The sequence below is a fragment of the Gymnogyps californianus genome, chromosome 9 (assembly GCF_018139145.2).
Source record: "Gymnogyps californianus isolate 813 chromosome 9, ASM1813914v2, whole genome shotgun sequence".
NCBI classification, from domain to species: Eukaryota; Metazoa; Chordata; class Aves; order Accipitriformes; family Cathartidae; genus Gymnogyps; species Gymnogyps californianus.
In genome coordinates this window covers 21,061,235-21,086,834 of record NC_059479.1, presented here as the reverse complement: position 1 = coordinate 21,086,834, position 25,600 = coordinate 21,061,235, and the positions used below count along the sequence as shown (strand labels likewise).

Sequence of the window (25,600 nt, the reverse complement as noted above, 5' to 3'; positions counted from 1 at the left end):
GATCTGTGTCACTGTGATGCAGTGCAGTACAAGTTAAAAAAACCAACTTGAACCCAGGCTGCTCATGGCTCCATACTAATTTGTCTTTCTAGCAAGAGCTAACACTGCTTGAGCAAACACAGCCTCTTTATCAAGCACTAGTTAACTAAGTTTCCTCCGGTGTCAGCAGCATTTTCAGTCCTCAACTGGAGACAGATGGCAAACCAGAGACTCAGCACTGAAGCTGACCTGTTCTTCAGCACAGGCCTGCTGACTACCATTCCCTGCAAAGTGGCTGTAAAACCATCACACTGTTTATCAACTTACCAGCTGTATGAAGCCATGAAGCGCTATGTGCTGGTCAAGCTGCTTTCCTTACGTAAGAAGTTGCTCTCTACCTGCAGTTCTCTGAGCAGCCACGTCACTTGCTGCCTTGCAGTGCTCTCACTAGCAGCTACTAAAACACTACTCACTTCCAACACTACTAGTGCCTTTGGCATAACTGTACCCAACTCATTGCAAAGGCGGGCAGCTCAGGAACTGGCACCTGCATCAACTAAGCACATCAGCACCATCTGAAGCAGTGCATCTCAGCCCAGGCCTGCTGCAGACAGACACGCTAACCCCAGCCATGCAGCAGTCCGGTTCCTCCTGATCATCCTGTTTGATTACCTTTGTGATGATTTTTTTCTTTAGGATGTTTCCCCATCACTGTAAATTGACCTGCGGCATTACAGTCATGAGCTGGTTACGGCAGCACACTCACTCCTCTGTAAGAAGGGCATGCAATCTTCAGGCTGTACTAAAAGCTGGAGGAAATCAGTTTAGATACCCTTTTAGGCCAGATATTAGCCACTTGTCTTTCCACCAGCTGCTGAGGCACCTTTGTACAAGCTCAATCCTAGGACTGTCAAAATAAAAGACTGCGAGTGTGATGGTCATATTCTCACGGTGACAGCAATAATCTGCTTCACACGCATGTTTATTCTGACTCTCACTTCTTCAGTTCACACTTATCTTTTGCAAGACTGGCACAGCTCTAAGTGTCCACTGACATTTTACAAATGACAATAAGAACCAAAGCTTCGGGTAGAAAGCAAGCTGGAATCTGAGAAAGGGGTTTTATACAATGAATGGAGCAGAAACACCTTCCCACAAGTGCCATACCAAACAAGATATATCTACGATAAAGCCTGCCAGAGAAAGAGCATGAGTGTGTCTGGCTTTCTGCAGTATATATCAGTTCTAGGTCAGCAACATGCCACCCTGAGTTCAAACCTCACAAGCAGTTAAGGCAGAAAAATATCTCCTGATGTCAGTAAACAGCTTCTGTCATATACTGACAGCAGCGTGATCCTGGTGTTACACAAATGGCACTAGCCCTCCTGGAATTACAATACAGCCAAGGAAGATTTGACTGAGCAGGGAGTCTGTCCATATTTAAAATGCAAGTCAGATACCTAATTTTGATGTAATTTCTTTTGTTCTTGCCTCCTCACATAGGAAATATTTCAAATCAATCCTATTTATAGTAAGCAAAGTTGGGTTTCAAAAGGGAATAGCTTAGTTGATTATTTTCAGTAAACGCCTAAAACCTGCAGGATCCACGAGTGGTCTGCCATCAGGCAGATGATGCATTTTCTCACCAAGTACTTTGTGCATCGACACTGTGTTTATTACTGAATTTTTGTTTTTACTACCTCTGCTAGAAAAGAGAGCTTATTATTTAATCTCTGGTTTCAGTTTCTAAACTATGTGGTTATAATCCTGATAACTGAATATTTTTTTAAGCAAAATATTTGAAATAAATGTTATTGAGAACACATTTATCTGACAACTATCAGGTGCTAAGTTGCTCTTTTAGGCAATAAAGTTTTTTCTCCTTTCTTTAGCGTGGCCATGTTATTTTGAGACATACAAAAATGATTTCTCCTAAGAAAAAAAGCAAACAGGTGCCACACACTTGAGGGACAGTAGATCTTCCAGGTCCTCCTCCCTGCTGCAGACAAGACGTTGCCAGCATCAAGTTGTCTTTGATGATGCCTTCTGACCACAGTTATAAATTCTGATCACTACTGAGGGACAGGAGAATCTAAACCCAGTGTCTGAACGTGTCTGGAGCTTGCCCGACTTCACGCTTGATATTACACCAGCAAAATACCTGGCGCATGTTTTTGTATAAGTAAGTGTGATTGGACTTACCCTTGGCCAATTTTTTCAAATCGAGTGTATTTCTTCTTAGGATCTCCCACGCTCACAATGCTCCCTGAAAGAAACAAAATTAAAGATGCTCACTTAAAAATGGAGATACCACCTTCCGGCAGATCAGAAATGCAGCCCCACTGTCTGGGGTTGTGAGCCGTTTGTAGTCAGTTGGGTAACAACAACAACAATACAGGCAGCTCCGCAGCACAGAGGGCCTCCACGAAGACTGATTTTCTACAGTCCTTTGGAGAGTTACCGTGACAGAAAACTAAGAACATGGAGAAACATTCACAGGAGAGAGAGAGATCAGAAAAGAACAAGTACCAATGCAAGTGTTTGTTGCCTATAAACATTAATGAGAGCTGGAACAACAGAGCCTTTATTTTCTTAGGAATAAATACTCTTTGTGATTCAACAGAAGGTTTAATACTTCCGCAGATTAAATGCACCTTGGGTTCTGGAATCAATTTTTATGAACAGGCGCCATTTTCAGAACAGGAAGAATACTGCAAAGTGTTTCCAGGAGGGGATCTTCTCAACCTTTCAGCAGTTTGCCAAAAGAATGCCTTTATGTTTTTAAAGAACAGCATCTCATGTTATAATCAATAATTATGGGGCTTTAAGAACTGTGACCCTCATAATGTATTACCAGGCTAAGTTCTGAAGAAGACCTTGCTTGTGCCATTTTAAGAACCACACTGCTTGTCTTCAACCTGATTCAGATCAGTAACTAGCATGTGACTTGCGCTCTCAACACTGCACACATGCTGATCTTCACAAATAAGCACAGCCGTGATGGATAACAAGAACAGCAATATTCCTCAGGCGCTAGTGTTACACAGACAGCTGCACAAATGAGATGTTGATAATTTCCTGAGTACAGGTGATGCGATTCCGAAGCCAGGCCAGATGGGGTGCTGCCGCCTCCCGGCAGCTCTGCGCTGCAGCAGCGGGAAGGCAGGGCAGGCCCGTCCGGCACAGGGCATGGGACAGTCCGGGTCCCTCAGCCATTGTGGAGCTCCTGTGCCACTGAAAGCTAAAATTAAAGCATGCACTGCTTGACGGCTTCTTGCCCACTCGGAGGTGTAGGCAGTCTGAACGGGAAGGAAAGAAAGCAGTAATTAGGATACTGTATTTGTGTCGAATGAAAGAGCCAAAATCTGATAAACTCAAAGAAATCTGAAGGAATAATTAAAAAAACAGCATTGTTTTTTCTGGTCTGGTAGTTCCCTAGATAAAATACAATGAGGCCTAAGGTGATAGCTCAATGCAAATGACTTCTAAAGATTTAACTTGGAACGTACATCACTGAAATACTTTTAAGAAGATTAGTTCAGGAGGAAAGACTCCCAATGTTTCGCAGCATATTTTGTTTGACTGATCTGGCAATATTCCTGTATCACAAATACAAACACATACTTATTTGTTCACCTGTGCATCCAAAACAAAACTAGGTGATGCGCCATTCACTATAAGTAGTAACAAACGCCTCTCTCCCCTGTCCAGGCCATTTCTCTGGAGCAGAGGGCTTCAGCATCCAAATGGGCATCTGACTGGATGCCTAGCCAGGAATCCTGCCTGCCAGCATGGCAAAAAGATGGGGCATCAACACCATCTGGTACACTCCCTGCTAAAACAATTTTGCTGGCCTTGGCAAGATCGCTAATGGGAGCTGCAGGAGAATAGGCTTCCTTTGCCCCCCTCACCCAGCATTCCAGGCACGCCAGCCAGTGCCCACTGCTGATGGCAGTGTGAGCGCCTGCCTGCTGGCTGAGGATGCCGACACAGTCTCAAGTAGCCTGAAGTGGTCCTGCTCTGCTGTGCCAGCCTTCAAGAGTTAGAGTAACTGGATTGTCTGGAGTCCAAGCCAAGGACGTAACGCTTTCAGGACCTGGTTAACTTTCCACAGTTTCATCTCACTGAAACGTATAACGTAACACGAAGCTTTCAGTCTGCTTCTCTGTAGTGGGTCTCCACTACAAAATAACTCTTCAGTCAAGAAGAATATGACCAGAGGACTCTGGGACTCCCTTTTAAGTGGCAGGAAGAAGGGATGTGAGATGAGAAAGCATACCCTCCCGCTCACGCCGCTGAGCTTAAGCATGCCCCAGACAGGGATCCCCATGAGACTCTGCAGTACTAAACCAAACACTGCCGTAATCCTGCGCTGGGCTGGACAACAGGAAAAACCTGTGTTGTCGGTGTCTGGCTAGGTGCTATTTTCAGCTAGTTAATGGAACCGTGTATCTATCAAAACAGATATCAGAAGTTCATGGAAGCTCACATTAGAAAAGAATAAAGAAAAAGACTGCAGAACAAATATTTTGAAAAAGAATTTTCCAAATTTGCCACTGATTTTGCAGTTCAGATTTCTGGAGTTCCTCCTCAAACCTTGAGTAGCTGCTTTCACAAGTTAGTTGTTTGTGGCTGGTTTCCTGTGCTTAAGCCAATGCACATCAAATATGACAGCACTAAAATCAACAAAGTGACTGGTACGCAGCTCCAGTTCAGAGAAGCACTCCCTACTCTGGACAAAAGATAAACATATCAGCTATTTTGATGTCTTTAAGCACTTTCCTTTATCAAGTCCTAAATTAAGTGGATAAGAAAGCAGAATTGGGCCACTTCTGTTTTATAATTACAGTGGAACATATTCATGATTTCATTACAGACAGAATTTGTTTGATCTTATCTCAATATTACAGGCTTTACTGCCTAGTAAAACTTGTAATAAAAGTGGCTCTAAAAAAACCCAAGTTATTTCAAGCAGAAAAGAATTATGAAAGCAATTTAAGATAAAAGACGGCACGGGACATCTTCCTAAAGGTAGCATAAAAGCAATTGTGGGGGAAGTAGGCAAGGTGGAGAAGTCATACGAGTTCAAACAAAACAAAACAGAAAAAAACAACCACCACACATGCTTAAATATAATTAGGCCAGGACTATAACAAAAAAGCATCATCCCCATTTTCAGATAGCTTCATGAAAGCACAAAAAGATTTTCATTGTCCACATGACAATTTGCCCAAGGCAGACCTTCAGACATTGCTCACTTGGTATCAAATTCTTAAGAAAGAAAAAGCATGAAAGCATGTAACATTTCAAAGATAAAACCCACAATAACTCAAGGGCTCAGTCCTAATCTGGCATACGCAGACGCTTGAATAAACTATACGCATACTTACGTTCATGTATGCAGGGTACCTGCAGATCTCATGGTAGAAGCCTGCCTCAAACATTTAGCCTCAGTTGAAGAAGCTATAATTCCTCCCTTTACAAGCTGACATATCTGCAGGTAACTATCTGCTCTGGAATTTACTTCATTGTGCCCTCAGCTAAAGCTATTGAACTTATCCCTTGGATACTCCCTAATTGCACTGAGATTCAGACCTTTATAGTCCTGTCAACCTGCTAAGGGTGCAGAAAACTCTACACAAGCAGCTGAAGTCTCACAGCTAAGGAAGGCTTCAGCCTCTGCAGTCACACCAGCCATCAGTGGCAGGGCAGGTATAACAAAAAGGTTGGTATAGCCCAAAAATGAGCATTGACAACCACTGTGAAGCAGCCACAGCCAGACTGCACTCCTTTACAAGCAGCTGCCCCCATTGAAGACAGAACGTTATTGGCTTTGAGATCAAACACAACGAGGTGTAGATCAATTCACTTTTTGCCCTAACAGTTACTGGTAGACACAGAGTAAACTGGGCTGTGTTATGAACCCAACAATTTATTATCTGAAAACACAGCACTGGCAGCTATCACATGCAAGAAGCAGATTAAGTTGGTTGTACTGCAGAATCATGAAGGGCTTGATGTGTTTTCCTGGAGTATGATCTGCGCAGGGGTTTGGGGCCAATGGTTAGGATTCTAATAGTATTAACTGGCTGGGAATTAGCTATGACAAAGTGCCATGTATCTGAGGAATATACAGTGGATGTGCTGGAGGCTGGCTCCTGAGAAATGCTTGCAGTGCAGCTTTACCTGATCATGCCACGTAGATGTGTCTCTTTGATGCATCTTTATAAGCATAAAGCTAAGAAATAAAATAAGGATTGTTATAAAAGTATTTTTTTTCTTTTGGGGCACATTGAAAACACCTCTTCCTCTCTATCCATGGTGTCAACTGATGTTCTTTCAAAGGAGTTCTCTCTGACAAAAACGTAGAATTCTTACAAAAACAAATTCAGGTATATTAGTAGAAGTAGTATAGTAACAACAATCATAAAAATGACACCAATAGAATATCTGGGGCAGGAGAGCTCCTTGAGGCTGACGGAATCAGGTTAGTGCTGTAGTTGTCTACTGGTAAAAACAAACAAACAAACAAAAAAACCCCCTAAAACCCAACAGATTTCTGCCAAGTATTTTGGCTCTGATGACTGGTGAGAAGCCAGAAGTCTAAAGAGAATTTAGGAACCCCAATATTCTGTTCAATTTGGCCATTAGCACACAGGAGTTCACTAGGTCATTCACTAGGTCACAGCCTTCTGCTCAACCAGAAACAATCTCTGCTTTTGCCTTTAGCGTAGAAGGAAGCTCAGGCAAATCCAACCCTGTCATAGCTGCCCTCAGAGGCAGAAGGAATACCCAGAGTGCTCTCTCTTTTCCTCTAAGCACAATAACAGTTTGTGTAGGGAGTCGTAAGCGACTCTGTGACACTAAAGTGAGGATGAACATTTGGTACATATAGTCCTAAGACATGCATACAGTACACTGCTTTATCTGACAAGAAATACAGAATACGTACTCAGTTTCTCTAGGATCTCCTCATCTGTCATCTTGGATTTTTTTCGCTGCCGGTCTGTGTTTCTGTACAAAGTGTTTGTGTTTGAGTTTTCAGGTTGGGGAGTGGTGGCTTCTTTAGCTGGTGCTGGTGCAGCGGCAGGTTCAATTACAGAGCGTGTGTAGATCTGTGACAAGAAATTATTTTGTGTCAGAAAGGTGGCTTGCAGAGATGCCCCTGAGATCATATTTCAAATGCAAACCCTTAGGAAGATGCTGTCTGCCACATCCAGGGCTCTTAAAATGTTTGTTTTTGCTGTCCACTTCTCAAACTGAACAGGCAAAAATGAAAAGCTAGTTTTACACGAGGTCATGGCCAGTTTCATTTTCAATTTTCATTGATTTTCTGAAAGATGACTGAAACAATGAATTTACTGTGTTGCAAGGATACAGAAATAGATCTGTCCAGGGCCCCAGAGCCTTGTTCCTTAATGCTCCTGTGTTTTCATGGGTAACAAAATGACTCTTTAGTTGGCATGTAAGTGTCTGAATAGAAGCAGGGAGCATTTCCCTTTTCTGATCATAACTGTTGAACTGACTCCTCATCAGTATTTCAGGCTTGAGGGAGTGGTCATGAGGAACTGCATTCCAGCCTTTCAGAGATCTACCTTCTCTTTACAATGCAAAACCGTGTAGGATTCTTCTCACCAAACTTCAGTCATGTAAAAGTTAAGGGTGTAGTCTAAGCTGTTCATTTAGCTACTTATATAGTCTGTGGAGAGGGACAGGTACCTCCAGGGGACAGTTTCTCCCATGTATCCTGCAAGGGTGTGAACTGCGTCTCATGACTGCTCTCTCCACTGATGACAGAGAGCCTACACAGACACTTTGGACAAAGTTGCTCGCTTTTACACTGGTAGCATTAAAAGACACAATGCTACCTCTTATCTGATACTAAGACAAATTCATCACAGGAAACTCATGACTAAATGTGAAAGTTCAAAACAGATTTTCCTGGTGTCAGTGGCTTGGGTGAAGCACTTTGTCATTGTAGGACTCCAACCCTCAGAGTCTTCATCCACGAACGGCAAGTGCTATCTGATCAGAAACATGCAGCTCTGAATTACACCAAATACAGTGCTAACCAAACCTGGGACTTACTGATTTTGTATGTTCAGGCCGTGGTGCGATAACAGGTGGAGGTTCATTGTCATCTTCCTCTTCTTCATCATCTTCATCCTCTTCTTCAGAAACAGAGGGAGCTAGCGGGGGTTCTGATGCTGTTTTTGTGCTCTGTGGACAGACAGCAGCATGAGTGACAGTCACCATTCTGACACTTCGGAGGTTTGATAACTACACACAACTTTAGTCTGCTTAGACATCAGAAACCAATCTAGACACGCCTATAGTCCTACAGGCCTCTGTTCTAAGTTACACACAGCACAATACAATTTAAAGGTTACAAATTACTGTGCTGTTTTGTTAATTCATCTTGTTGGTTTTCATTTTTGCTAAAAAAACCTAAATCATTCCCATGCTTAGTCAAAGTCTAATTTCACAAAATGTAATGCTTGAATATGTCACTAGAAATCACACCTAGTTGCTGGTTAATTGCTTTGGCATTGTCTCTACAGCAATGGTAACAGTTAATTAAGCAAACAGGTGTCTACTGGCTAGGTTAATTAACACACTTCAAAGTGCAAAGCCTCCTTCGTCATCTTGCTGGGAATTTGGTTTTGGAGAGAAAGGCTATTTGTTTCTTTACTGTTTTACCCATGGGGTAATCATATTGCCTGTTTCCACACTGCTGAATTTCCCTGTTTAGTAGCTCGTTTTTCAGCACCATCCTCCTCTTTACCTAATCATAAATTAACACATTGATCTTTCCACTGTTTGCCTGTTTCTTACCGCAACAGTAACCCAGAGTGAACGCAGCCCTCTCGGCAGCAAGGTGCATCCTGCCAACCTGCCCGAGGCTGCCAGGCAGGCATCCCGACCGCTCACCCAGGCTCCCGTTACAGGCAGCAGAGAATAAAAGCCACTGCCAGGGTGCAGTTGACCTTCAGGCAGACTCCAAATATGAGGCAGGCAAGGGAAGTCTGGCTGATCAGTTGTCTACATGTAAACTGAGGCCTACAGTGCAGATATTTAAAGTTAGGGGAGTTGAAACCCCCCCACCGGTCCCAGCTGCTACTCAGAGGCAGGGGGTTATATCGCGTTGTCATGAATTTGCTGGTGAAACAAAAAACTGAAAAGGTGCCTTGTTAAGCGTTTACCAGCTGCTTTAAAGCTGGCTACAACAGGCCACTTAGAGAACTGAAGCAAATCAAAGGCACTATTCTACATAGTCACATCTCATTTGCATTATCTTTAAAATGGCATCCATTTGGTCCAGTATAAATACCAGTAAGGGACAGCCCACAGGAAACAGGGAGACCTAATCTTCACGCCTGTGTTTTACTGATAGATGACTGTATCGCTGCCTTAAGTCACCTGTACTTGAACACACTGTCATATAGATACACACACACACACACACACAGAGTATTATATTTTCTGTGAGACTCAGTTCCGTTACCCCACTTTTAAAGGTAAATGGTGAAACAGGCTACTAATCCGGCCTAAGTAGGGACTGATACATCACACATTCTAAACACCAGTTTAAGGGCCAACTCTGTCAAGCAAGGGGTGCCCCAATGGGAAGGTGAATGTCACTTTATCATACATTAGATCAGTGTATAGCTTTCTATGCATCATTAGCACTTTGCTTACATGAGGATAGAAGATGATTAAGGGAAAAATAAAGAAGGGAATAATCACATTTCTGTTACATCAAATTCTTATAACTATTTTTTCCACTGGGCTCCATGCTTGGTCTGACAGCACTAAATTGTGCAGCTAGAACATATACAATGTCATATTATTTAATGCCAGACTCCCATTAAGGAGTGAAATGAAATTAAAGTAATTCCAATGACTGCTCGATCCTGTCAGAGAGTTGTTTTCCCTGTACCATACCATTCAACCAGCATCCTCTGAGTTGGTAACTTTTGAAAGCTGACATCTTGACCGTCTCACCATTGTCTATGTCTGCTAGAACAAAATACCACAGCATCTGCCAATGTGTCCATACCCACTGGAAAAGCTATTGGGAAGGCTTACTATGCTCTGGTGAACCCCAAACTTCCTTTTAAAAGTGTGTTTTATTAAAGATACTGAAAGTGGCATCAATTGAAAATCTGAAGTGTGAATATTCAAAGATGATTTTTATTTCATTATACACACTCTCTGCTGTGTAATCACAAATCTAAAATTAAGTTGCTTAACACTTTGAAAATAAAGGCCAAATCTCCATTCAGTCATTTGCTATTTAATGCACTAACATTAACACTAATAAATCTGGTCAATATTAATGTGGATGTCATGACTACATCTCTGGGATTGCTATGGCAATCCAGTATTAATTAGAGCGGATGATTATTTAAAACTTTCTTTCAATGGTTCCAGTGAGTTACATATCAATTATAACCTTATTTATATTCAGCTACATATCCAGCTGTACTAAGGATAAATCATAAAATCTAACAGAAATGGATTCTAAGTTGTTAAAACTAAATTAAAATGGGCTAATTAGACAGTACTGCATATTGTTGCGAATTATATATTCCACCATGGCTAAGAACAGCAAGCAATCTTCTGTCTGCAAAACCAGACTTTCATCTGTTTAAAAGTTCTTAAACAGAAAATTAGGAAACAGCCAGTGATCCCTTTTCTGCTACTGCAAAGACACTAAAATGTACTTTCTTTCAGCCTACAAGGCTGGCACTCTATCACAAAAGGCAAAGCTCACAGCTTGCTCCACAATTCTTAAACGCTATGAAAGTAAAAGGTTACTTTCACACTCACCGAAGGATGGGCTTCTATGTATCCATGGGCGCTTTTATCTGCAATGTGCAAGGGAAAATTAACCAGATGCTGTTTTAAAACTGCCTGTTGTGGGGAATCCCACAGAACAAGTAAATCCAAATAGATAGCATTTTTCTTTCACAATATCCCTCCAGTAGTGAGTTATTTTACATAGCAAGCAAGATAATAGGACAATATACTAGGTTATTCTTTTTCTACTGTTTCTTGTGTCTATTTTTTGCCCTGTTTTGCCAGTAAATAAAATAAATAGAAACTTGGTGAAGAAAATGCAAATTGTTCTTTAGCAGTCAATGCTTCTGTTCTGCCCAAGAGCTAAAGCAGCTTTTTTTCTTTTTTAAATAAATTGCATGCATTGATTCTCTTTAGCTTGCTGAAAATGTTTCCCCGTAAAAGCTTCCCCAAAATCCCCCTTAGCCATGGCAGTTCTATTCTGACATAGCACAGTAACAGCTCCTGAGTTCAGGAGCATACACTAACTGTTTTGAATTTTGCATTTCATCACAAAAGTAACTGCTATTTTAGCAAACATTAAGTGTCAAGTTAGACAGTCAAATCTTTTAATTATGGAATTTAGAAAAAAAGATGCTTTCCCTTGAAAGAACAGAAATGTTAGTAAACTCTGGAGATAACTGCACAGTTTTTAGAAGGACTTCTGAGAAGCTCTCCCAGTCTGCATTTTGGAAGTTGTATTGGTTGAACCAGCAAATTGAGGAAATTACAGACTCCACTGCGACAGCCTATCATGTGTAGGGAACTGAACCACTGCAGGTTAAATTACAAATGCTGTCCACACCCTGCTGGATAGAGACACCCCCTTATTAGCTGAAGCTGTTGACATGAGCTTTACCAAACTAATGGTATCTTAATGGTATTTTTGTTTAAAAATCACCTCAGTTATTAAGGAATACCAAAAGAACACATCAATACAAAAGCCAGATATGCTGCACCTAGTAAAAACCTCTCCTGACTTGCTAGATGTGTCACCAGCCAGTGTCTAGCAAAAAAAAAAGAAAGAATGGGCCAAAGAAAAAAAAATGCAAACTGCAGCACAGACTTGCTCTCTCATTTTTGCAACGCTACACTACAATTTTGCAGACTGTACACAACCAAGGGAAAAAATGACACCCCCATGACATTTGCAGGCTTTTGGATGGTAATGCCTAAATTATGAGGATCTTCCTGGAATGAGCATGCTACAGACATGCTCTGGACACTGACGCCTTCCTTCTCATCCTCTGTGGCAACATTCCTTTTACATCACAATAGCAGCCGTTCTAGGTTTGTTTGTGAATTTATGCATAGCAACCTGATCTTCTCTACAGCTAATGCAAAAATTCCTTGAAAATCCTCCTCTATCACAAAGTATCACAAAAAATCCTCATAGTCCGTAACCTATTGCTCAAAGGACCCAAGAGTAACTCATAAAATGCATGAAACAAGTATACCCCATGCCCCGACGTGAACACTGTGAAGGAACAAGGATGCGAAGAAACAAAAGTAAAGATGACCTTTGGCCACTAATGCTTCTGACTAAAAATGGTAATGATTGTTCCATCTAGTATCTTATTTAGTTCTAAAAACAAGCAACAAAGAAAAGTCACAGTTTCAATGACATTTAGGGGACAAAAGGAGAATTATAATTCATTTCAGGAGTATTCCACAAAGTTGAATTTTTTAAGCTTGCTTCTTGACCACTTGAATGTTGATCGTCAGTCTGACTCATTTTGGGGCCTGACACTCCCTTTTTCGCAGTGAGATGTCAACTTACCTCCTGATGTAAAGCTCATATATTTCTGGTTGTTAACTGTTTCTTTGGAATCATAAAATTTGAGAACATCTAGAACAGCTTGTGGGTTCTTCTTCTGCTCCAGTTTTGTTATGTTGGACGTCTGTAGTAGCCTGGCCCACTGCTCCGGAATGCCCTGTAGATGTCAAGTGGAAAGAACGCGGATTTAGAATATTTACCAGCCGCAGCCTCACAGATCTTTACCAAGATCCCATGCTACCTGTAAGATTACTTTCAGAAATTTTGATTGACACCTTACAATTAAAATTAGTAGCTCATACATTAGATGCAATCATTCTCTTCTCTATCAAAATATAGAGCTAAAACCAGGATCCAACTTTAAAAAGAAAAGAAAGTTATGACTGTGATAGGAAAAAAAGTGCATGAAACTCATCTTTAAATCAACTCTGCTCTTCCATGGAATAATGATTTAAGGCTTAGCTTGTTTTCCTGGTGATTCAGTGCAGACATAACAAGACTATTCTATATTTGTGGACAACACAGTGTATTTTAGGAGCTTTACACTGGATTTTTAATGCTTAATAACGCAAATACATTTTGCTGAAATGATCACTGCTGTCTGATTAAAAGGTAAACCCCACCCTGATACGATTAATTTTCAGCATACCAGGGAACACTGGGGGGTTAAGAATCTGCATTTAAATTCTCAAAATCATAACACTGAGTTGTACCACTGCTGCTAAGGAAGTCTCTTTTTCGAGCTCCTGTAGCTCTGTAGGTTCTCTACTGTAAATATACAGAAACCAGGGACTCAGAAAACAGGCTGAGAGTGCCAAAGCCTTGCATGAATTCTCGGACATCTTACGAGTGAGGGTGGCATTGGAAAATTGATCCAATCGCTGAAAGCCGCAGCTCTGCATTGAAATTACATTGATGAAAAATTGCTTTAAATATCCAGTATAATTTCCTAAATTTGAAAGCCTGTAATGTTCCCCATTTACTGTACAGCCAACATCTACCAGCGAATTGTAACGCTTACTGAATGAAAAACTACACCTGAAGTACATTTAAACTTAGCCTTGGTGCCACCCCAATCTAGGTAAACACTTTAATATAGCTTCTTCCTAAGAAGTTCTCCACAAAACAATGTGTGACATGGGCCTCCAAAGTTTAGGATTAATGAAAAAAAGTGGGATAAGCCAAGCAACAAATCTACTGCACACACATCAACCTGCTGCTGCAGTGCTATGACATCTCAAAGAAGCATTTTGATGCAAGATTCTTTTGGGCCTGTGACGCACCTCTGGGAGCTTCCCTGTGCACATCTGTGAGCCATAGAGATCTGGCTGTAATGGACGTAAATAAAGAAAGAAAAGAAAGTTAAAACAGAATGTGGGACAACTTAGAAGGTGGTAGGAGGAAACCAATGGGCCAAAATGGGGAAGTCCCATCTAAAATGGGAGTTACGAGGTAGATACCAAATAGATTAGGTGGTGGACAGGCTACAGGAAGGCAGGCTTAGGAAAACAGAAAAATCACAACTGTTCCAAAGTTTGGAAGCATCATTCCCCCTCCTCTCTTTTTTAACCCAGTTTTTCTCTCCCTCATAAAAATACATTACTGAGGATTAATGGCAAGTGACTGGAAAAATTACCTGTGATTTCTTTTTTTAGTTAAAAAATAAAAATAATAAAGAAAGATCTGGGCTTTTGCTGTTTGTCTAGTTTTGAAAGCCAGGTTAACATTTTTGAATGGCTCTACGCAAGTTTTTTCCAATGGTTCTCCAGCCCCAAGCTCACAATTGGCCAGTGCGTGAGTCAACAAAGTGCAGTGGAGAAAGCAGCTGGTCAAACTCAGATTTCACACTGGGAGGTTGTGTATTGTCACAACGCAAATAATCTATGTGTGTCAGACTGAAAATCAGGACAACTCTAAAGAAATGCTTCATTAGATTAATAATGTGCAACTTCTTCGGATCTATAGCCACAACTTTCTCCCACTTGCTAATGTCATAATCTTGAAACTTTAAAAGTTTGGTGGGTGACCACATTTTATTCTAGATTGGGGATCAGGAAACTGTTTCAAAAATGCATGCCTTACAAAACGCACTCCCCAAAGCCCTGCAAACCACACGTCTTCCTCCATTCAGAAAATGCAACTGATTCTTCAAAATAAATCAACATAAAGCTCTAGCAGCATGCTCCCGCCCAACAGTTTCCAACCAATTTTATTTTGAGCTTTAAAAGCCCTACTTCTTAGCAAATGTGGTTGCTCCAAGCACAGTGAAATGGAGATATACGTTCATGAGCAACAACACAGCTTGGTGCTCAAGCCTGAAAGCCAAAACTCAGGAGCCCATGCAACTTTGATTTGAGATGCAACTAACAGCAATCAGGTAATGCAGCTGGGGGGTGACTGTTAGGTGTCAGAAAATGGCCCAATGCATTGCACATAACCAGTAGAGCAGACATTGTCGGCATGACAACTGTAATAATTCGAAACAAAAAACCCCATATATTTGCACATTTATTGGACATTCCCATGGCACTTCCAAACTTTTGAAAGAGACAGACAGTGTGATCACTAGACAGTGGGAGTATTTTTACATGATATGGCTAGTGGCAGTCCCTTCAGTAGGACATACTTACCACATGACTACCCAGCTGATACACGGGTTGTATCCAGGTTGGGACAAATCAAACATGCCTAATGTGACGTGTAACATCATGCTTGTATCTGGGGTTAGTTGGGAGCTGATAGCTAGTTCTTAATGGTGCAAAAATCCCCTTGCTTTGACTGACATTTTACTCCACTAAGGACTGCAGCGTTAAGTCCTGTGCTGGCAAGCTGCACGGGGGAAGTCGCCTGTCCCTTCGGGTTTTTTTTAATTGGTTAGAGCCTTCTCAAACTGCAGCACTGCACTTCCACGCTTTAGGAACAAGTATAATTGTAGAAATATTGTGTAATTGTAAAACAGCAGCCATCTAATGTCCACTGTTTTGAAAGGGAAAAAGATATTAAAAAGAAATTGTGCTACAGCAATAAAGCTGGACATATTTAGCCATGTACAATCGCTTTGTTCTATAAAAGGCCAGGACCTGTGCTGGTGGCATCTGACACCAAAAAAAAAAAAAAAAAAAAAAAAATCTCTGATGCTGGAGACTGTTCTGACACACTGGATGGTAATAACAACAACATTCAAACTGATCCAAACCGTGATCTCTGAAGTACTGATAGAGAGTGCTTGTGCTTAGAACTGAAGTGTGTGAACCTTGACGTCCCTCCTTTTTGTTCCAGCTGGCAGGGACATGAAACTAACTGGGACCCTCACCCACCAGCCAGTCTACGAGAGAACACAATTGTGACCCATCGTGTTTGCATACAGCCAGAAGGAAAAAGTCTGAAGCACAGAGTAGAAATAAAGGCAGAAGACTGAAAGGAAGAACAAATATAGAATAAGAACAGCTGAACATTCAGCGGGGAGAGCAGTGAAATGAGGAAGGAAGGAAGGAAAGAAAATAGACAGGAAGAAGGCACACAAACACAAAAGGGAGAAAACAAAAGCAGAAAGTAACAGAATATATAATATGATACCAAGATAAAGAGAATGGCATTGAAGATTAACCTGAACAATAAAGTGGCTACAGGGAGAGACAGAGAGGAAAAAAAGAGGAAAATCAGGATAGATAGCAGGGAAAACACAATTTTAAAAGCTTTATGCTAAGTTTCTGATCAAAAATGACCACATCTGGGCTTTTTAAATGACCATTTAATCAAGCCCTAGGGTTTGGCACAGAATAAATTTTGAAGTAAGATTTTATAAGTGACAGCTATTTTAAAAAGGCTAATAGTCCACATATTTTAAATGTAGCTGTATTTCCTAATTACTAAGGATAATTCAATTTCACTACTCGTTTGAAGACATGGTGTCATTAAATGTGTCTTTTTTTCTTCCATTGTTATTGTTATTATTACTATTGCTACTGCTACTGTAGCATACAGAAAGTTCCACGCTTTCTGAAATGTTTTTGAGAAACAAAAGTAGCAATCAAAGTAAAAAATTATGAAGAAGTCACATTTAGGACTCAAATTCTGAAAATTAAGCATCCTTTGTCAGGCAAATGATTTGTCCCATCCTGTTTGGTGTATGCAGCCAGTCAGCACTAGCACACTTTACAATTTGACGCACGGTGATAACACAGTCTGACCACTTAGCTCACAGGATACTACTGATGGTACGGAGAGTTGCTAATGTTTCCTCTCACCTCCACAGCTCAACCAAATGTAAGCTTACTGCCATCTTAGCTTTAAGGATTAATGGTTTCAGCACCTAACTAGTAGTCTGAGAGAAAATGCTTTGAAGCCCCCCCTGCACACTTCAAGGAGCTTCTATCAGACGCATTTTTCCCAACACTTCATACGCTTTGTCATGATATAAGTAGAAAAAGCTGACTGCTATTTTATTCATACATAAAGGCTAGAAACGTGTCTGATCATCTAGTCTATGGACGTATTTTGAAGGATATTAAATTAAAATGAATGGACTTCCACAATGCTGCCGCTTTCTGGGCGTCTCCAAGGGCTGTCTGCAGAGCAGCTGGACTTTGCACTTTGGGGCTGATTGTCTACAGCAAGACATACACTATGCACATGTGTGTGGGTTTTTTACGCTTTTCCAAAGACACTGAATAACCAGCCCCTGTAGCAGCTTGTCGGACTGATAAAAGCATACACCTACGTTCTTCCTAGTTTTCATTTTCCACAGACACTCTGCTGACAATCCTTGGAGAAAAAAAAGCAGCCTGAATCAGAAGTAAAACACTCCAAATCCTAAGCCCAACAAATAAGTCTCTTTCTTCACAGCCTGGCTGCTGTCATCTGACGTTTCTGGCAACAGGAGGTTATTTTACCATCAAGAAACTAGAAGCTCTGGTAAGCACACAATACAGCGGTTACTTACTGTGAATTCTCCAGTGACGGCATCAAATCCCACATGAATGGTATGTTCAAAGTCTGAAGGAAGAGAGATCTCAGGACGTTCTTTCTCTTTCTTCTTGTTGGCTAGAGGCAAAATGTTAACACGCACTTACTTTCTGCACAGCTTTTCATTCAAAAATTTTCACAATCAGGTGTGCTCAAAACAGTATTTTAAAAGTGGAAAACAAATCAATTAACGTCCATCTTACTTGACAAACAGACCCAAGCTAATACACCACCAGCCTAACTGTCAACCCCTGTTTGGGAAGGTCTAGAAGGTGTTACTTCATTTTGTTTTTCTTCTAATCAGTGTCATAGCTGCCAAAGCAAGCTGTTCACGAAGTAGCCTTCTTAGGCTATCTCTAACCAGTATGATTTCTATCACCAGTTCTTTCTTCCATCAAGTTTTCACATCTAGCAACTAACTCCTGCTTGACTTTGCTCTGTGGGTTCCTGCAGAAGTAAAGCACCCGGGACAGACATGTGCACGCCTGTTTGCACGTGTGTCTTCTCTCCAACGTGCTTTGAAACTGTTGTCAAACTCAGCCAAATCAGAGAGGAGAGGTTTTTTAAGATAACCAGGTTCCTCCAAGTTCTGTGAAAACAGGCAGCTCAGGAGAAGACAAAGATCCTATTCCTGCCTCCTCTCTGAGTAGGTTTCTCTGTATTAGAAACCACAGAACCTGTACAGCAACAAGATCCCATAAATGCCATTGGAAAAGCTTCATTTGAGCTCCCAATTAACTAAGACATATAACCATAAACCCCAGGCTTTATTAGTCTCCAGGAATTCCTTGTTTTTAAATCACTCCACCAGTATTCACAGTGTGGAGCATCTTATTGAAGGAGACAGACTTGGAAGTCAGTCAATTTGCATATGTTTCTCATCTCCCTCCTATTTTAACGCCTTTTGAAAGTAACATTCCTTATGGTCATCCATCTCCTGTGCTTTTTACTATTTACAAATCTCACTTCAGCCCAGTGTTATTGACCCTTATAAAGAATGAGTGGAATAAAGGCGGAGAGAAGCTGCCTTCACTCTGATGCATCAAGAATCCATGTTCAACAGAGACTTCTCTGAAAAATGGTGACAATAATGCCAGTTCCGGACAACTCCCAAACAGCCAGATAAGCATAGCATAAACCCACGTTCAAACATCTATCCTGCTGGCAGGCACCTGAAATATTTGGCTTCCCTGGAGAACCAGCATGCTCCAAGACTAACTACCACATGGTTGAATAATACAGTACAGAGCTATCTGTAGGATCTTCTCTAGTGCCAGCGGTATATCTCTAACAGCCAAGAGGGGAACTGCCATTCTACCAAATACATTTGTCATTTCAGTGGAAAAATTACATGCTAATGATTGGAACAGAACAAATATTACAGTGCCCACTTGCAGTACACAAGAGTTATTAACACAAACTCAGGAAATAAGACACGCATAAAGCGCTCATGTAGAATACAAAAAAGTCACATCATCTCACATCTTTAAAGAAAGCACTCAGCACCCCAGGATCCCACCTCTCCTCTGCTGCCCTTCTTAACAGTTCAATGCGTGTCTGGTTTACATATCCTCATCGTGGTCCTGAGCAGGCTTGCTCTATAGATCTGATGTGACATGACTTCACGCTAACAGTTGTGAGAAACCCAGAGATATATGAGAGGTTTATACTGTGCCTATCACAATGGGACTCTATATCAGGATCTCTAAAGGCCAGCGTATCACCATTTATTAATGATAATATGAAAATGAATACACATGCCGTAGTTACACATCAGCAGGAGAGAAAGGAGCAGTTGTTCAGGTCCTGTCTTTGCCTTCCATATTCCCTCAGTGCAGCGCCAGTGACAGCCATGCTATGCACATCAAAAACAGCTGGATGAAGACAATTTTGTGTGTGTTTTATTTCAAAAGCAAGTGTCCCCTTCTACCAATATCAACCAGGATGGAGCTTTGCTAAATCTATTTTCTGGCACAATAGCCTTCTAACATAAAGCACTACTATGCTCATGGACTTTCAATTAACATTTCCTTTGGTGTTTTAGTATTATGTTTGCCAGCTTCGTAAGTTTACCTACAGGTCTCATCCAAATGCTGAATTCACTATGTATCAGCACCCCTCCCAGCCTGGGTATGTCTTTGCTCACAGACAGTAGCTCCATGAGGCCTCTCTTTGCATATCTTTCTTAGTCTACCTTACAGCCTCCTTGAGTTGGAAGATGCTCTGCTCTTTGTAATTATAGTCTAGAGTATTTTGGATGTTTCTAATCCTTTCTCTGCATTGTTGCATTTTTCCTCATTAAATAATTAACTGTCAACTTTTGTCTGTACTGCACACCCCTACACAATGTTAATTGATTAATTATTTTCATTTAGCACTCAGTAAAGATGGCAGCAATATATCAAATACAAATGCAAAGGCTTTTCCCCTTCTTTTATCTCTAAGATGATGTTGTTTAATTTTCAGGATAGATGTTGCCAGTTACAAGATGTCATCTCCGTTCAGCATACATAACTTTCTATTGTAGATAACAAAACTGGCTTCTCCTACCTCATCATTTGCAAGCAAATGCAGTGAAAATTAGATTTAAAGGATCATCAAATTCAGTTCAAAGCAACAGTCAAATCTAGAAGCGAAATACGGCATTACAGAAAACGTTCCATCAAAAGCAGCACTTGTCCATTCTAGGCCTCTCCTGCCGGGGGACAAGCGTTCCAGCTCATTCCCCAAGATCTGGCTCATCTGCTTCATGGACCTCTGCCTACCAGACTGTGGATGTAACACCTATGGTCCAAATGCTGATAAACTATAAATTAAATACAGAATTAAACATCTCCTTGCAACACCCTCACCCCTCCCCAGTCTAAAAACTTTGATACTTCTGTCTGTGCCCTGCAACTCAAATCACTTGTATTTTACATAAGCTGGCAAAATGATACAAAAAGGCATGATTTATTTGAAGCAATGACTGACTGGATTCAAGGGTTTTATATTGGACTTTCCTATTCGATTTTCTTATAAAAGCCCTTCACAATACACTCCTGCTGCACAGTAGTGAGCCATGAGGGCCACTCACACCACCTCAGCAACTATCACAGATTAAAAGAGAACAAGGAAAGAGTGTTCTGTCTTCCACAGTCTGCATCATCATCATCATCATCATGTTAAAAGAACAGTTGTTTGGGAGAAAAATGTGACTCAGCTAAGTGGCAGCTTTTCTCCAGAGAGGGAGGGTTTGACCTCATGCTTAATGACCTCCTGTTTGCTCGCCTCCTCTTCATCTCATTCTGTTCTTTCCTCCATCCCCTCTCCCTTCTACTGTCACTCACGCTGTCCTCCCATCCTCCTTCCTGCTCTGCTCCTCCTGTCCTCCACCAGCAGCCTTGTCCTTTTCTTTCTCCTTCATTAATCTTAACCCCGCTGGCTGTTTCTCCTTCTCTCTTTTCTTGTTTTTCTGTACAGGAGGCAACCAGATGACTAAAGGTCAGACTCTGCTCCCATCCGCAGCTAAGTGTAAAGCAGCTTTGATGGAAGTGATATTATTCACCCAGTAATCTTAACACGGATGTACCTCTTCAGCTGAAAGGGGCATCTGAGCTGTGGTGGGCCTGCTCCCTTCTCATTTCTTTAGGTTGAATGCTCTACAGCGCCTTCATGGAGCCACTAGTTCATACACAGTATTAATTTATTTCATAGCACAGCAATTACAGGTCATTTAATGAAAGAGAACAAGGCTGTATCAAACAACTGGAAGAACGCAAGCCATTTCTTTCTGCTCTCAATTCTCCTGAGGTAACAGCACTCTACTGAAAGGAAACACTAATGCTATGAACTCCACCGTGGCTCCCATCACCATCACTACCTCTGAGGAAGGAAGGCCAATTTCACAGCTTCAGCACGGGCTGTGGGGGAACAGGTTCAGCTCCTTGTTCCACACAGATTGCCCATGTGACGCTGGAAACGTATTTCAGTTGCCTGCCTTGGCTTCCTGCCCCCAGGAAATGGGGTACCTTACCCCAGAGACGGGGGTGAGAGGAGCTATACCAAGGAACATAAGGAGGTCAGGTGCTATGGGAAGGAGCAGGACACTAATGCCTAAGTGGCTTGTTTCAACTAGAAGCACAGAGGGGCCCCACAGAAGTGCTCAACTCCAACAGGGGAGTGACTGCAAAAGATTCCTGGTCCCCGAGCACAGCAGTCCCGGCATACACCATTGCCTTGGAGAGACTGCACCGTAGCATGTCCATCCTTGCACTCCTGCTGTCTGGTGAGCAAATGAAAGACAACAAAGTTCCTGCAGGTTCAGGCAGAAACACCCTGCTATGGTGTTTTCTTCACGTTCTGTTTACTAGTACCAGTGGTGGACTATTACTATGAAGTTGTGATGCTGCAAAGCACTGCACTAGATGAGAGCAGCCGTATCAATCACCTTCTGTTTTATAAGCAGGACTCTCAAAAATGCGTCACTGAGTCTGTGAAGCACGCACAGGCCAGCTGATACCCTGACCCACAAATCAACCCTGAGATGAAACCACCTCAAGGGGCTTGGCCAGTCAAGCTAAACTTCCTGCATTTATTATTTCACCCAATAAAATTAAGCTATAAACCTTAGCTTACTTTCCCTCACAGTCACATTTAAAATCATGATACTTGTATGTTTCCTAAGACTGCTCTGACTAGTAGTTAATTACATCTATTTTTAATGTCACTGATCATTTCCAGGAGGGGTTGTTTCTGGATCTCCCTGTTTCTGCATGCATTTCACACAGCACCTCCTACTTAAGAAACGTTCCCTCGGAAAGGGATAACACCATCCTGCTGGCAGTCAGGGGAAGAAGTGACCCAAGTCCTTCCAGGAATCAAACAAGCTGGGAGAGATTTTAATTTTGGCCTTTAAAAAGAATCAATTGAAAATTAATTTTGTTCCCAGAAGGGGACATTTTGCGAAGCACTCTGCAGAGTGAACCGGCCAGGTCTGCCTGAGGAATGGGCCCATCCAGTCACAGCCTTCACATGAGAGGAGCCATCAGGACTGCCCCTGGCTGAGGGGAGGAATGGGGCTGAAATTGTGCCTTCTACCGCCTGTGAGGAGTTTTGAATGCCAGACTAACTCCAACTGCTCCACATGACCTGCAGAAGAGACTTGTGAACAGGGCAGCCGAGCAGAGCAGGTGAGCTGGAGCTCCGAGGGAATGACCGCAGTTCCATAGTTCTGAGCTCTCCTTGGAGGAACAGCAATGCACATCGAAGGCAGAATCCCTCTCAAAATCCAGATGGATTTCTTGCTGCTGATCCCAACCCTTTGAGCCCAGCATTTTAGCCAGTTTTCAGTCCACCTCACTGTCCACTTACCTAGGCTGTACTTCTTCAGTTTGTCTGTGAGGATACTATGGGAGGCTGTGTTGAACACCTTACTAAAGTAGAAATAACACCCACTGCTCTCCCTTCACCACCAAGCCTGCCATCTCATGGTACAACACTGTCAGTATGGTTCAGTATGAATTCCCCTTCATAAATCCGTGCCGACTATTCCTGATCACGTTCTTATCCTTCATTTGTGTGGAAATGGTTTCCAGGAGGATTTGGTCCACTAGCTTCCCAGGGACCAAGGTGAGGCTGACTGGCCTGTAGTTCCCCAGATCCTCCTTCTTAAAGACAGAAGTGACATTTGCTTTTTTACAGTCACCAAGAACATCCCCCAGCCACCATAACCTTTCAAAGATAATCAAGAGTGGCCTTGCAGTGACATCAGCCAGTTCCCTCAGCACTTGTAGGTGCAGGCCATCAGTTCCCATGGCATTACAAAAAAAGAAGATACCTTCCCTTAATTCTGTAAATACACTAACTCAAAACACACTCCTTTCTGCAAATGCATTTCAAAGAATGCAACTGAAATGCTGTTTCCTGCATGTTTAAAAGACTCTTGCTGTAACCACACCTAGCAGGTTTTAAACCAAGCCATTCTGTGTCCACTCTCACTGCAAAAGCAACAAGCAAGAAGAGCCTTGCTATTGTTCCTGGAATGTAAGTGCATTTAAAAAAACCCCACAAGTGTCAGGCATATCGCCTTCTCACTTCTGCAAATGTATTTTCAAAAGTACACCACCTCATCTCTGTTTTACTGCAAATGCAAAGCAAAATCCAAAGGAAAGGATTCCCCAGCTTAACTATAAAGTTATTTTTAAAGGCAAGTCGCACAACGTGTGCACGTTTTACTGGCTTTTCAAAGACAAGAAAGTAACTGACTGAACACCTCCTCCTCTTTTGAAACATGTTACTAGAGTAATTGGAACAGAAGGCTTGGGAAGGACTTTACCATGTTCTGCAACTGAAACAGAAAGAAAACACTGGCAGAAAGTAAACATGGCAACCAACAACCAACAGAAAGCAAACAGAGATGTAGCCACCCATTCGCACTGCTGATACTTTACTTTTATCCCCTCCTCCTGGGAAGATGGAGCGAAGCCTGGCTTTCTTGTTCTTCTCCTCAGGGGCCATGGGGAGCGGTTTTGAACTGTGGTTTAGTGCTGAAGAATCGCGATTGTTGCTGTTCATTCTCAACGGTGGGGCTGGAGGTTTCTCTTCAATATCCAGACTATCGGACATCTTCAGCAGCCCTCACAGCCTCCTGCAAAAGCAGAACACAAAGCATGCCTGTCAAGTAAGGATGCCAAGGCTGGTGTCCTGGGGAGGAAAGAGGGCAAGAAAAGCCTTCTGGTGGAATAAGGAAGCCTCTCTATTAGAAGTTTGCTCTGAATAAGGTTACTGCTGGTTGCTATAGATAAATGCAGTGGCCAATTCCTAAAAATCACTGTATTACCATTAAAATAAAGCTTTTTTTTAATCCCTGTTAAAGGCTTTTTAAATTTTTATTTACAACTTTTTTCTTGTAGTTGTTTACAATCCAAATTTTCCTCTAAAACCAGACTTCCAAAGCAAAATTTAAATGATTTACTGAAACTACCTGGTATTGTAGTGAACTATTTTTATGATGTAAGAAACAAGGTGCATGTTGGGGGGATATGGATAGCAAGCATTAAGATCTCTGTTCCCTCCCTGCTGTGTTTGGAGAGGGTTTAGTCCTGAGAGTGTGGGGCTTCCAAAGGAATGATCTTCCCAAAGGAAATTCATTCAGAAGTACCAATTAAAAACTTTCTTGTGCATAAAAATGAGCATAAGTTTGCTTCAAAATCAATGAAAACCTAAGCAGGAAAATGATCATATCCTGAAAACAATTCAAGTCTTCCTCTTTCTGTCCTGCTGCCTCACAGGTTTGTTACCATCGGGTTGTTTGTGGCACAGCTTTGAATAACAGCACCATCAAGTCCCAAGTATGGTACATCAGCAAGGAGTGGACACGTACAGTCTTTTGTTGACCGCTAAGAACAGGGGTACTGATCTAAGGAAAACAATACCCAGAAATTCTTAACAAATTTTATATTCTTAACAAAACTTTCATAACTTGGGAAAACACAGGGCAGGTAAGACTTTCCAAATTCCTAATCTTTCTAGTGTGTCTTAAATATTAAAGTTCAACTCTGGATTAAGCAGCTGGTTTAACAAACAAGCAACGCTTGGTAAAATGAACTGGTTTAAGACCGGAAAATAGAGTATGATTTCAGACAGATCAGATGTGATGTGGGCTATACTGCATATTTTTAAAGGTTACAATTCTACAGGCACCTTGCCTTCCAACCCCCTAAAATCACTGTGGCTCCTTTTATGGAAGGCACATGCAGACCACTGTGCATGTGTTATGGATCTCTCTTTGTGGTGATTCACAGATAACACAAGTTATTGCAGCCATCAGCTACTCTGTTAAATTTAAAATGGAGCAACTTATGTTTTTCAGCTGTGGAAGTTGTAGGTTTTTTTCAGAAGTATCAGCCAAATGTGGTGACTGTCACTTACACAAAGGGGTCCTGAAGCTCAACTGGTAACAGCATTGCTGCTCTCACTTTGGTCAGGTAAAGCTGCCATGGCTGAGGGTTTTTGGGGTTGTTTGGTTGGGTTTTTTTTAAGAACCGAGGCTAATGT

General features: G+C 41.7%; 1 protein-coding gene across 2 annotated transcripts in view; it reads right to left on the bottom strand.

The window, feature by feature from the left end:
* The window catches only part of PAK3 (p21 (RAC1) activated kinase 3), a 38,055-nt gene extending 13,886 nt beyond the window's left edge, over positions 1-24,169 (bottom strand). The window contains exons 1-8 of one of the 2 annotated variants that reach the window (XM_050901516.1): positions 23,995-24,169; positions 17,541-17,641; positions 13,882-13,926; positions 12,602-12,755; positions 10,813-10,850; positions 8,068-8,199; positions 6,932-7,094; positions 2,182-2,245 (exon numbers count right to left, since the gene is read on the bottom strand). In XM_050901516.1, coding sequence (XP_050757473.1) covers positions 2,182-2,245; positions 6,932-7,094; positions 8,068-8,199; positions 10,813-10,850; positions 12,602-12,755; positions 13,882-13,926; positions 17,541-17,641; positions 23,995-24,169 — 872 coding nt within the window. The remainder of the gene's footprint in view (positions 1-2,181; positions 2,246-6,931; positions 7,095-8,067; positions 8,200-10,812; positions 10,851-12,601; positions 12,756-13,881; positions 13,927-17,540; positions 17,642-23,994) is intronic. The other variant, XM_050901517.1, reaches the window with a different exon arrangement.
* Between the last annotated feature and the right edge of the window lie 1,431 nt (positions 24,170-25,600).